The sequence below is a fragment of the Chenopodium quinoa genome, unplaced genomic scaffold, assembly GCF_001683475.1.
Source record: "Chenopodium quinoa cultivar QQ74 unplaced genomic scaffold, ASM168347v1, whole genome shotgun sequence".
Classification (NCBI taxonomy): Eukaryota; Viridiplantae; Streptophyta; class Magnoliopsida; order Caryophyllales; family Amaranthaceae; genus Chenopodium; species Chenopodium quinoa.
In genome coordinates, this window is record NW_018744704.1 from 4,526,091 (window position 1) to 4,538,997 (window position 12,907).

General features: G+C 41.1%; 1 protein-coding gene across 1 annotated transcript; it reads right to left on the bottom strand.

The window, feature by feature from the left end:
• Positions 1-929: 929 nt before the first annotated feature.
• On the bottom strand, positions 930-1,706 carry LOC110703005. The gene is made up of 2 exons (XM_021880762.1): positions 1,470-1,706; positions 930-1,382 (listed from the first exon to the last, which is right to left on the bottom strand). Exons 1-2 carry the CDS (start codon positions 1,704-1,706, stop codon positions 930-932), a joined length of 690 nt encoding a protein of 229 aa, XP_021736454.1.
• Between the last annotated feature and the right edge of the window lie 11,201 nt (positions 1,707-12,907).

Sequence of the window (12,907 nt, forward strand, 5' to 3'; positions counted from 1 at the left end):
CTACCAATTTAAAACCAAACTCGTCTCTTGACACCTTTTCAAAACTTTTTCAAGATTATAAAGACAAGTGTCAAAAGACGAGCCACTAACACTAAAATCGTCCATAAAAACTTCAATCTCATTTTCAAGCATTTCCGAAAAAAAGGAAGTCATGCATCGTTGGAATGTTGATGGAGCATTGCACAACCCGAATGGCATTCTTTGGTACGCAAATGTTCCATATGGACATGTGAATGTAGTTTTCTCTTGGTCATTTGGGTGGATATGGATTTGGAAAAATCCGGAATACCCATCCAAGAAACAAAAGAAAGCGTGGTGAGAAAGTCTCTCCAACATTTGGTCCATGAAGGGGTGAGGAAAATGGTGTTTCTTTGTATTTTTGTTCAGCCTCCTATAATCAATACACATTCTCCACCCGGTCACCGTCCGGTTGGAGATTTCCTCTCCTCCTTCTCCCTTGACGATGGTCATTCCACCTTTCTTTGGAACCACGTGAATCGGCCTAACCCAATTGCTATCAAAGATAGCATAAATTATGCTCGCTTCACGCAATTTCAAGATTTCCTTCTTGACAACCTCTTGGAGGTTGGGGTTCAACCTCCTTTCAGGTTCAATCGAGGTGGATTGATCATCCTTAAGATGAATATGATGCATGCACAAAGAGGGGCTAATACCCTTGATATCATCAATGCTATACCCTATCATATTTCTATATTTTCTCAACACAACAAGCAATTTTTCCAAATCAAGACCATCAAGGGTAGCATTAACAATAATAGGGTATTCCCCTTCATTTCCAAGATAAGCATATTTCAAAGAGGGGGAAGGGGTTTGAGCTCTACCTTGGGAGGAGGCTTGGAACTCTCCTCCATTTTCTCCTCTAGTTCAAGCTCTCTCTTATCTTCTTGTTGTTCATGGTCTTCTTCCATTTAGGTTTCTTCTATGGCCATGACGAACTCTTTTGCTTCTTGAGAGTGATACTCTTCCTTGCATGTAAGAGTTTCAACAATTGGATCTTGAGGCTTCATCACAACCCTTCCCAAGCGATCTAACTCCTTATTCACAACATCAACCCTATAGCATTTTTCAACCATTGGGGTCTTAAGTAACTTAAAGAACTCAAACACAATCTTTTCATCGCCAACTTCACATGTAATGATGTTGTTCTTGTAATTGATCACCAACCCTAAAGTCTTAAGAGCTTCACGACCCAAAATCAAAGGAGTATCAACATCTTCATCCATATCCATCATTACAAAATCACAAGGCACACAAATATGCCCAACTTGAATAGGAACATCTTCAAGCTCACCACAAGGTAACTTCACCAAACGGTCGGCTAATTGGATAGTCTTCCTTGCAGGGATCATTTCAATGTTAAGCTTTTGAGCAATGGATAGAGGAATCAAACTAACACTTGCTCCAAGATCGGCTAAGGCGCCCCTAGCTTCCATGTTCGCAATCTTTACCGGCAAAGTTAAACTTCCCAGATCTTTTTGCTTCTTAGGCATCTTATGTTGAACAAGTGCACTCACTGAATGGGGAAGAGTGATGAGCTCATCATTGAGCTTCTTCTTGTTGGTGAAAATATCCTTGAGGAACTTGGAGTATGAAGGCATTTGTGTGACAACTTCGATGAAAGGGAGGATTATGTGCAAATTCTTCATCACACTAAGGAACTTTGCAAACTTGTCATTCAACTTCATGTCCGCAAGTCGACCGGGAAATGGAACCGGCCCATAAAGATTCTTAGCTTCACTAGGAGTTTAAGGTGTATTCTCATCTTTAAGCTTCTTCTTCTCCATACTTCTTTCTTTCTCAACAACCTTCTCTTCATCAACTTCCTTGTTTTCACCCACACTCTCTTCTCCTTCCTTCTTTTCCTCACTAGCCCCCTCCTTAGGACCCTCATAGGATGTGCCCGATCTCAATGTGATTGCCTTGCAAGAGTCAGGTTTCAAGAGCGTAGAAGGTGAGTTGAAAGGGACTCTCTCGGCTAATTAAGCTAGTTGTGAATCAACCATCTTGTTATGAGCCTTGACCTCTTGCATTTGTTGATTCATGGCTTGAAGTTGTTGAAAAATTTGAGTTTGTGTAGAATTGGGTTGAAATGCTTAGTCTTGGCTCCTTTGACACGCATGATTTTGATTGTTGTATTGGTTTTGATTATTGTGTTGGTTGTTTCTTGGGTAGTTTCCTCTTGGGTTTTGGTTTTGAAATGGAGGTGGGTTTTGGTATTGAGGGTTGGAGTTGTATGATTGTTGAGCTTGTTGATTCCATTGTTGAGGCTGGTGAGCAAATCCGGGTGGTGGTTGCCTCCAAGCTACTCCACCGCCACTTCCCCTATATCCATCTTGCCTTGTGTTGTATGCCGCCACATGCTCGAGGCTCAAACCTCCACAATAATATGTATTGTGGTTTGTTCCACCACGATTTTGACAAGAGAAAGAATTGACATCAGAGGAGCTTGCCCCACTATTGACACTCGTATTCAACTTTGCAAGCCCTTTTGTCAAAAGCTCAATTTGATGTTGCAATTGATCAACCTTCTCCAATTCATACTTTCCACCCTTCACCCCAAGAGTAGTTCTTCACTACCTCTTCAATTGTTGTTTCAACTTGATTTTGGGGGACCTTAATCAATTATCCACCCGCCCCCGCAACCAAGTTAGCTCTAGACATAGGTTCCAATCCATCATAGAAGAATCGCATGAGCAAGCTTTGATTATATTCATGGTGAGGACATGCTTGTACCAACTCTTTGAATCTTTCCCAAGCTTCACTAAGACTCTCATCCCCTTCTTGTTCAAATGATGTAATCTTTCTTCTCATTTCGGCGGTCTTTTCTTAAAAAATGAACCTCTTCAAGAATTCCTTGACTATCTCTCTCCATGTTGTAAGAGAATTTGGCTTAACTTGTTTGAGCCACTTCTTTGCCCTATCCGAAAGAGATTGTCAAAATAAGTGCATACGGATGTATTCTTGAGAACCTTGATTGGTTTGACTCATGGCACAAAGCTTAAGGAATCTGTCAAGGTGCTCAATAGGATCTTCACTTGGAGAACCCGAAAATTGTTCCGCTTGTACCATTCTAGTGTATTGAGGATGAATGGTAAAATTGGTTTCCGTGACGGGTAGCAAAATCCCTCCCGTAAGCTCATAATACTCGGGATTCCCAAACTCACGAAACAAAACATCATCTTCTTGTCCCGCCATTTCCTTACTTTGAGAATTTGAAGACCAAGAATCACTCTCCCTATCAACAATAGCACCAAGACCTAAGGGGCCGATAGACCTCTATTGTGATAATAATGGAGCTATTGCTCAGGCCAGGGAGCCGAGAGAACACCAGAAGGTCAAACACGTGCAAAGGCGATTTCACATGACAAGGGAATGGAAATCCAAAGGTGAAATCAGAATTTGTAAGATCGACACGGATGATAATGTAGCCGATCTTTTTACTTAACCTTTGCCTCAAGTGAAACACAACAAGCACATTGAGGCAATGGGAATCAAGCATGTTGGAGACTGGCTTTGAAATTCCCTATACATGTGTTTTAATTAAATAGGGTATTTAATGTAAGACATTGTATTAAAACCATTCATTAATGGAGTAATTAATTTTTGTGCAAAATTATCATTCACTCCATTACTATTTAATTGTGGTTTAGAATTAAATAATGAGTCCATTCGATTTACGGAAATATTCAAAACAGGGTATCAAGACCATGTCTTGGATAAGGAAACACCTGTTAAGTGAACATTGAATATTAAATCGAAAAGTATCCCTAATCAAGGTCATCTAACAGATGGGCGATTGATGACCGCCATAGATTAGTTTGTAGTTTGATTTACAGCACCGTTTCTTGTGCTGCGAGGACGTGACGGTCATAAATCATTTGCACAGGTACGGTTTGGAACTGTATTGGATAAGACCTATGAGAGTACTTTAAGAAAATTCAAATTTTGTCATAAGTACATTTCTCATTATGACTATCGAAACTTATTTCCTCCGACCATGAGTACTGTGAAGTTTTCTTGTTTGAGTACTAGACTCTTTGATGTTTCCAAACGTCTTCCGTAACTGGGGATCATAACGGGAACACTCGGGAGACTATGTCCTCTTAGTAAGAAGAACTTACAATACAAGACTGGGATTGTCCCCCTACTAACAATAGGGAAAATGTTTTGTTTTTACAAGGCCGCTCGAAGAGCGAGACTGTGAAAATGCATGGCCGTGCTCAGATGGATTTTAGAAATCATCTGCTTATTGACAGTCGAACTCGGAGATCGAGAAACACTTCTGAACGTAATAAGGATGACAAAGAAACTTACCTTATAGTTCACGAAGAAACATTAAGTGACATAGGAAATGAGCTATACACTGTATGCACACTTGTCCAGAAGGACAAGTTGGAGATTGAAAGGAATGGTGTCCTTTCAACAAGTGTATTTTTCCGATAGAGGGTTCATAATTATTACAGAGCTAATTCTTCAGTAAGGTCAAGTGATCGGAATGCCTAGGTGGAGTCCGCTTCCGATCAGTAATATCGAGGTACAATTGATATTACAGCTTGATCTTAACTAAACCCTTCGGTTCGAACCCAATCGAATCACCGATCCGAGACGACGAATTAATCCGAAAGGATTTAATGAGTCGACAGAGTTTTACGAATACAGACGTCGGACATCGAGCCCAGGGCGTCGAGACCGAGCGTCGCAAAATCACAATCGACAAGTATGAGCGTAGCCATAGCTAGGCTAGGCTAGCTCATCATAGGCACTAGGCGCGCCATAGCAGCCCTAGCATCATGCCTAGGCGCTATCGCAGCCTTAGCGTGATGGCTAGGCACCATGGCTGGCTATCACTAGCACCAGGCGCGCCAACACAGCCCAGTCATCATGCCTAGGCGCTATCGCAGCCCTAGCATGATGCTGGGCGCCATCGCAGCCCATCGCAAGCCAACAGCATCACTAGGCGCACCATGAGTGCCCTAGGATGGCTGGGCACCATCGCAGCCCAGGCAGCATCACTAGGCGCACCATGCGTGCCCTAGGATGGCTTGATGCCGTAGCAGCCCTAGCATAATGATGGGCGCATGGCAAGACCACACGCACTAAGCACAGCTAGTGCTAGGCACTGGCGCATGCGTGGTGCGTGGTGCTTAGGCGAGGCATGTACGTGCATGGTGCACGATGCATGGCCGAGGCTGATGCGTGTGGCTATGCGAGTGTTTAGGGGGGGGGGCTAGCAAGCTAGCAACGTCAAGCCAAGCATGCGTGGCTTGCTAGCAGCAACCATGCTAGGCATTGCGTGCGAGAGAGAGGCTGATGCGTGGCGCGCATGATGAATGAGTGTGGTGCAAAGCGAGAGGCCAGCATGCGTGGCTCGCTAGCAGCACACATGCTGGGCCATGCGAGCAGCGATGATGCGTGGGATGCTGGCACCAGCGCCAGCACGCACCAGCCAGCACTAGCACCAGCACGCACCAGCCAGCACCAGCGCCAGCACGCACCAGCAAGCACCAGCGCTGCTGCTGGGCTTGTGCTAGCATGCTGGGCTAGCTGGCACAGCCAGCTGGCGTGCTATCTGGCAGCTGGACAGCAGCCTTGGACGAGGCGGTTTGTGAGGAGAGTGGGGACCAAGGCTTTGTGAAAGCCTTGGGGAGAAAGGCATTGGTCCCCCCACCTCTCCATGGTCCTCACCTAATACTCTCTCTCCCTTTGACACCTGTCGAATTGTGATTGCATTTATTTATTGATTTATTTTAGAAATAAATTAATTAGCAAATAAAACATTCTCCCACATTGGTTGGGGAATGAAATGCAAGGGTTCATTTCCCTATAAATACCAAGCTTGGGTATTGGGAAATGAACAACCTTGAGTGGAATTAAAAAGGCAACTCTAAGAAAGAGTAAACCTTTGATTCGTAAAACTCATAGTTATTTTGATCCGTCGGAGATCTCGTCTTTTCGGGATTTTGAAGTAAGAGCTCTTTGGGAGCAAAGCACGCGTCAAAGGTATAATTCTTGTTCTTAATCTTGTTTGATTAAGTTTATTATGCTTGTTTAATTGCTTTAATTAAGGGGCGGGTCTTGGTGGGTTTCCTTCCGCGTAGTGTCGGGTCACTACGAAACCCTACAGATGAAACATTCCTCTCCTCCTCATCCTTTCGGAAGATCTTGCATTCCCTCTTGTAGTGTCCTTTCCCACCACAATAGAAGCATCGCATCTTCGCCTTTCTCTTAAGGGCCTTTCGGTTACTCCATAGGAAGTGGCTCGGTGAAGAAGTTGCACCGCCTCTCTTAAAGAGCGTGTCTCCTTTCCCGCAGCTATATGCACTCTAAGTGCATCATAGCCCAAGTTAAGTAAAGCAAGCAAGACATGACCTGGCATCTCATCCTCCAATGGGATTCTGAGAAGCTCCATGTGCTTTAAGAGCCTAGTTATTCCAAGCACATGAGGTCGGAGGGGCATCCGGGTCTCAATTTGGTATTGTAGATCCTTGATCAAAGCCGGCGCCTTTCCTTAGCAAGACAACCTTCTTCCGGTGGCTTTATCTTCATGTTTGAGAGCGACCTAGTCACATCAAACACGAGTCCATCATAGTTTCCATTGAGACTCTTGGTGACTCTCACATTGACAACGTCCTCAAGTGCTTTGAGGAATATGTCCGAAAAATAAAAGGAGAGTTTTTCCTTCTAATCTTCCAGGATGGAATTAGCCATTAGTCGTGAGACTTTCTTGCAATCGGAAGACCGTGCATCATGAGTCTCATCGCTCATGATATGCTTAGACAAGAAGCTTGGAATGGGAGTATCAAGAGTGTACTCCAAGGAACAATTCCGAAGAGTTTTCCTGAGTTCCTCTTCCCATTCCTTGAAGTTGACCAAGTTAAGGCTAAAAGCCAACTTGTCGGGGAGTTCCGAGCACATAGAGTTGTTGTTTGAGTTATTTGTTGACATGTTTCTACAATTAAAAGAATTTGAAATGAAAAATCATTCATAAACCAATAAGTTTAAAATTTAAAGCATTCATGCAAATTTTCAATCTTATTGAGGGTTTTATCCACGCATTAACATTAGTCCCTTTTAGGCGAGAATAAAACGATTCCAAGATCCCAAAAATCAAAAAGTGATTAAGCATGCTTTGCCTTGTCTTAACACATAATATTTTAGGGCAAGCAATCCAATTGCTAATAGCTCTAAGCTACTCTTAGTTCGATAAAACGTCGCATCTAATGCTTCCATGACATTTTATCTCCATTGCCACGACATTTAAGGACTCCTTACGTTCCTAGGGAAGTAGTGATGCCTCGCTTTTGCGTAGCCCATCACTACGCGCATTAGTTCGGTAAGTATTGTTCTTGGAATGACAAATTTGGCTCAATATTATAGGGACCTAGGGTTTCTATGTTGGTTGATTTAAGTGAACTTAATTAATCATCGCAACATTTGAAATCCTAAACATGCATCTATCATACCATTCAATCATATATAAACAAAATTATATATATTTAGAACAAAAGTAAAAAATGCATTAGGCAACTAGAATGACCCCTTGAGCCTTCAAATCTTCAAGGGTCTTTGATGCATCCTCTTGGCTCGTCTTCTTAGAAACGCCGTCTTTGAGACATCTCCACCAAAATGCAACTACTAGTAACTACGAATAGGATTAATATAAATATTAAGGTACAAAAATACGCAACGGTACACAGACCGTATTTAGATTTACGAAAAATACATAACGGATCGCAGTCCGTATTTACTATCCTAGTCGGGTCCCACTAGTTGCCATTATTACAAAACCTGCGAAATAATATACATTCCACTCATCCATTCACTATTTGTGAATGGCCCATTGGTGAAGGATAATTAGGTCGTTGGACTAACTACCCTCAACCAAACAATATTTATAAACCTACACCTACACTAAACAAGTTTAGTGGTAAGTAGAGGGTCGAACCACGGAGACGACATAAACACTATCAACACCACCACCAATTAAGCTAGGTCAAAGAGATAGGATGGATAGAACAATAAACAAAATGAGATTAATATTAAGTTAAACTAACACCAAGGGAGAGGGTCAAACATGACAATGATCTTCAATAAAGTTAGGCAATGGAAATGAGTTTACATGCAAACCAAATATCTCATATAAGGCAATACCAACAATACCATCTAACCACCTATCAGGGTCAAAGGCTTTCCCAACTTAACACATGCTCATACTATCGTCATAAGCTGTGAAAGTTAAGGTTTTTGCATAGAATCGATCACCTAATGGATATCCCTAAGTTACACTATCGTCATAACTTAGTTCAATCCACCCAATTACAACACATGATTGGCCATTCACATGGAGTAATTAGTAAAACATGGTTACAAGGTATATTTAATCACATATAACCAACATTTGTCTAGCCTAATACATTCAAGATTCACCACATGCTATCACCAATCCCTTAGTAAAGGGAATTACTCACTAATCATGAACAACTAACACAAAACCCAGCAAGAAGAACAAAGAGAAGCAATTAAACTAAACAACTACTCTAATCAAGCAAGAAATTAAGAAAGAACAATAAATGAGATAGAGTTTAGAATGCTCATTGAAGTATTGAAAAGGAATCCAAAACAATGTCACTTTGCATCTTCATCTTCTTCAATCCACCATTGAAGCTCTTCACTTTCTCTCTATAAAATACCCTAAATTACTCTTAGTCTACATTACAAAGTATAAAAACAAAGATTAAAACTAAATCTAAGCCTAATTTATGTGAAGATTGATGGAGAGATGTTAAGGTTTAACCCCTCAAAGAGGAGAGAGAAAACCCCAAAGAAATCCACCATCAAAAACATCCAAAAAGAGGAGAGGAAGAAGCGTTTAAAAGACCCGTAGCTGCTCGTGCGCGCCCGCGATATTTGCCTGCGCGCCCGCGCACTGGGATTGGCCTGGCAGTAACATTCTTTTTCAAACGGCCATAACTTCTGTTCTAGGAGGTTTCTATGGGCGTGCAACCTACTGTTGCAAAGCTCTTTAAGTCTAGTTTCCAATGCAACTTGAATCACCTCAATCCAATTTGTAGATCAAAGGTTATGGCTAAAAGAGTGAACAAAGATTAGTTTTGGAGTTCAGGCCCTTGAGCGCCCGCACCTATCTTAGGAGCGCCCGCGCCTATCTTAGGAGCGCCCGCGCCTAAGCCGCGCCCAAATCGCGCCTACATTCTGCCTCCAATATTTTCGACCCCAATGTTAGGCACGCCCGCGCTGGGTTTGGCGCGCCCGCGCCATTCTGTAAGCGCGACCCGCGCTGTCCGCATGGCCTTGCTTGCTTGCTCCTAACTTCCTTTGTAGCTCTTCAAATGAACTCCAATTCTCCAAGCACTTCATTCTCTCAAAATAACCTCCAAAAGCCAACAAAACACGAGGAAAAGCACAAAAACATAATAAAGAGAGAAACAGAGCAAAAGGGGTACAAACAAGGGACAAACGTAGAAAAATACCGCGATTAGAGGATCTAAATAGTGGCATAAATGCCACTTATCAAATTCCCCCACACTTGCCTCTTGCTTGTCCTCAAGCAAGAACAAAAGCAGAAACAAAAAGAAAGAAAAAGGATTTAATAACACTAAAAGGAGAGGGGTGAAAAAGAATATACACTAACTCACTTTCGTATGAATTACGATTGTTTTTAGCGTAAACAACAAGCCATTTAAACCTCAAAGTCGCCTATGAGGACAAGTGTTCTCTCGTAAGGGTTTCCAAAGAGTTTAACCCATAACTCTACACATAAAGCAACACAAACAAGGCAATGCATAGACAAATAAAATAAACACAAAAACAAGACGTTCTTGGTGGACTTTTTGGAACGAAACAAGCACCAATGAATGCACAACTTTCTAAACAAATAAGGGTATGCACGTTCCAAGATGTTTAGGGTTGAAAGAAACATAGACTAAGCTAAGCATAGAGAACTAAGAGCCGTACAATTCACCTTTCATCCCAAACTAGCTAGCCGCGTTCTCTCCACTAGCTTCAAGTCAACCATTAGGTGGGCTTCTCATGGTTCCTCGAAGGAACCGGAAAAAGATAAAGAAATGAAAACGATGGGAAGGTTATCCCGACGTCTTGGCTATGCACTCTCTCTCTATAAGCTTGACAACTATATTCCTCCATCGATAAAGACTAAACTCTATAGGGTCTAAAGGTCTTTTATTGGTTGTAAGGGTATGCTTGGGGTGTAAGGTGGGAAAAATTTTGAAAAATTTAAAAATTTGGTGGTATTCCCCCACACTTATTCGATAAACACACACTAACAAGACTAAGAAACAGGACTCCCCCCACTTAAACGGAGCATTGTCCTCAATGCTCAAACACGAGGGATATGAAGGTTTTTTTTTTTTTTTTTTGGTCCTTACCTTATTTGAGTAAGGACGACTTTTCATAAGCATTTGCTCTTATTTCACTGAATAGAATCACAGTTTACTCACTTTCTTGACCAAAGAACTACAACTTTCTCATTTGCGTTCAAAATCAACACAAAACAATTCTCAAACCAACATGCTTCACATAAACAAAAGGTTTAGGGGAACAAAAGGTCATTCGGTTTGTAATGTGGCTCAAAATCAAGAAAGGGAAATAGGCTCAAAGGGTTAGCAAGAGGGGCAAATTTAAAAGAAAACCAATTTTGTAACAAAACAAAAAGAAGGATAAGAAAATGAAAAATGCCTATGTCCTCCCTTAAAGGGTTCGGTCACAATCTCGGGTAGATAGAAGTCAAACTCTGGATTCAAAAATGCATAACCAAGGATTCAAATATGCCACTCAACAAAGTTGATGAAGGCTAGAACAAATAAACCTCACGCGGGATTTGTATAACAATTACCGACCTATGGGGTTCATATCCACTATGGAGAGCGACACCGTCTTACCACAACCATGGATTAAGGCTACAAGTATCCCAAAGTTCTTAAAACCTCTACCTTAGCATTAAAATATGTTTAACTCAACCCAAAACACTCTCAAACCGTGCATACCATTACCAATTAGGAAGGAAAGCCTTCAAGGACACAAGCTCAAAACATTAAGTCCAAAACAAGAATGAATAAAACACATACGAAAACTTGCCTTGTTTTTAAAGGAAAACACTCCATACAAGCAAATATTCACAAAACAAGAACAACTTGAGAATGTTTATACAGTTGTGCAAGATGAGAGCATGATCAACAAATCCATGTATACCAAAAGTCAAATCAATAAGGTGCTCATGGCCATCCAAATATAGAATAACCAAAGTCAAAAATGAACCTTGGTATGTATGGAGGGGGTAAATCAAGCAATCAAGAGATTAAGAAAGGGAAGAAGGAAACAACAAAACCACAAACATGTATCTTTCAAACCACATGCAAATAAGAAGGTAAAGCAATAAAAAAAAAAGAAAATGGAAAGAGTGAACCAAATGATAGGTGGGTGTGAAACCCGCAAATGAACTCATTTTCATCATTTCCATCTAATTACTCTTCTTTGATGCTTCAACTTCCAATCACAAGCATTCCTTGGTTTGTTTCTTCTTATGGTTCCCGATCCAAGGTCATGAGCAAAAGTATAGACATCAAGTAACTATATACAAAGAGAAACAAGAGGAAAACAAATTAAAAGAAATAAGTAAAAGTAAAAGCAATAAAAACACGGGTTACTTCCCGAGAAAGTCTTGTTTAAGGTCCAAGATTGACCTTATTAGTAAATAACCGGACAAAGAACGCAAAAGCTTGTCATATGCAGCGGAAAATATTTCATGAAAAAGAGCATAAGTGATGCTCATATGACAAGCAAGCACAAAGTTGAAAGAAACTCTATGCTTGAGGGGAAGGGAAAAACAAAAAATAAAAAGAATCAAAAGAAAAATCAAAAGAAAAATTAAAATAAGAAAAAGAAAAAGAGGGAACAAACTCATTTAGTTTGATTTTGGAAGGTGAAAGCTCATCATTGAAATCAAAAGTAAGGCCATGGTGGTATAGAGAGGCAAGGGGCTTGAATTGGGATCGCACTCACCACCTCAATTACACCGCCTAGCATTGAATCACAAGCTTTCTCTTCCAACTCATCTTCAATACCCTCAAAGATTTTCGATGTATTCTCAATCACCAATTGGGATATTTCACTCTCAACAAGAGCATGATCATCATTGTTAACATTCCCCAAGTCACCATGAATGAACATCGGTATCTCATCATCACCTAAACCAAACTTTTCTCTAAGCAACCTCAAATCAATGTTTAATTGCATCAATTTTGTATCGTCAATGGGTTGCGAAGAGTTTTGAGGCTCAAATTGGGTGGAGGGGTTGGTATTCATGAAGTCATGAAAAATCTCACCATCCATACTCCCTCCATCACTTTCAAAATCATCATCCTCAATCACATTCTCAAATCCCAAATGATTTGTCTCACTCTCTTGATTACCCTTAGGCTCACTCAAATGGGAGGAGGGAGAAGAAGGAAAGGCATCCTCTTGGGAAGAGGCTAGTTGGGAAATTTTACTTTCCATCATTTTAATCCAAGCTTCCCTTTCATTCCTCTCTTCATCTTGTTTTCTCATAAACTCCTTAAGCATCTCCATACACTCTTCTTCCTTCGATCTCCCCACTGAATTACCCTCACAAAAAGGCTCATTAGACACATAGGGGAACTCATTAGGAATCGTGTATGAAAAAGGAAAGGAAGATGAAGAATTATGCATTTGAGAATTTGGGGTGTGTGAAGCATCATTGGAATTCATGCACATAATTGATGAACATTGAAAAATATCATGAACATTATCAACATTGGGATGCATCTCATCACAATTAGCATACAAAAGGGAAGGGTTGCCATCATGCATCAAGGGATCATCATGGGGAACA

Bases quoted from the DNA above. Each gene is read 5' to 3' on its own strand.
- LOC110703005 (XM_021880762.1), bottom strand. From the start codon at position 1,706: ATGAAGTTGAATGACAAGTTTGCAAAGTTCCTTAGTGTGATGAAGAAT. The intron at 1,383-1,469 runs GTAAAGATTGCG...ATTGCTCAAAAG, and splicing joins TGGGAAGTTTAACTTTGCCG to CTTAACATTGAAATGATCCC.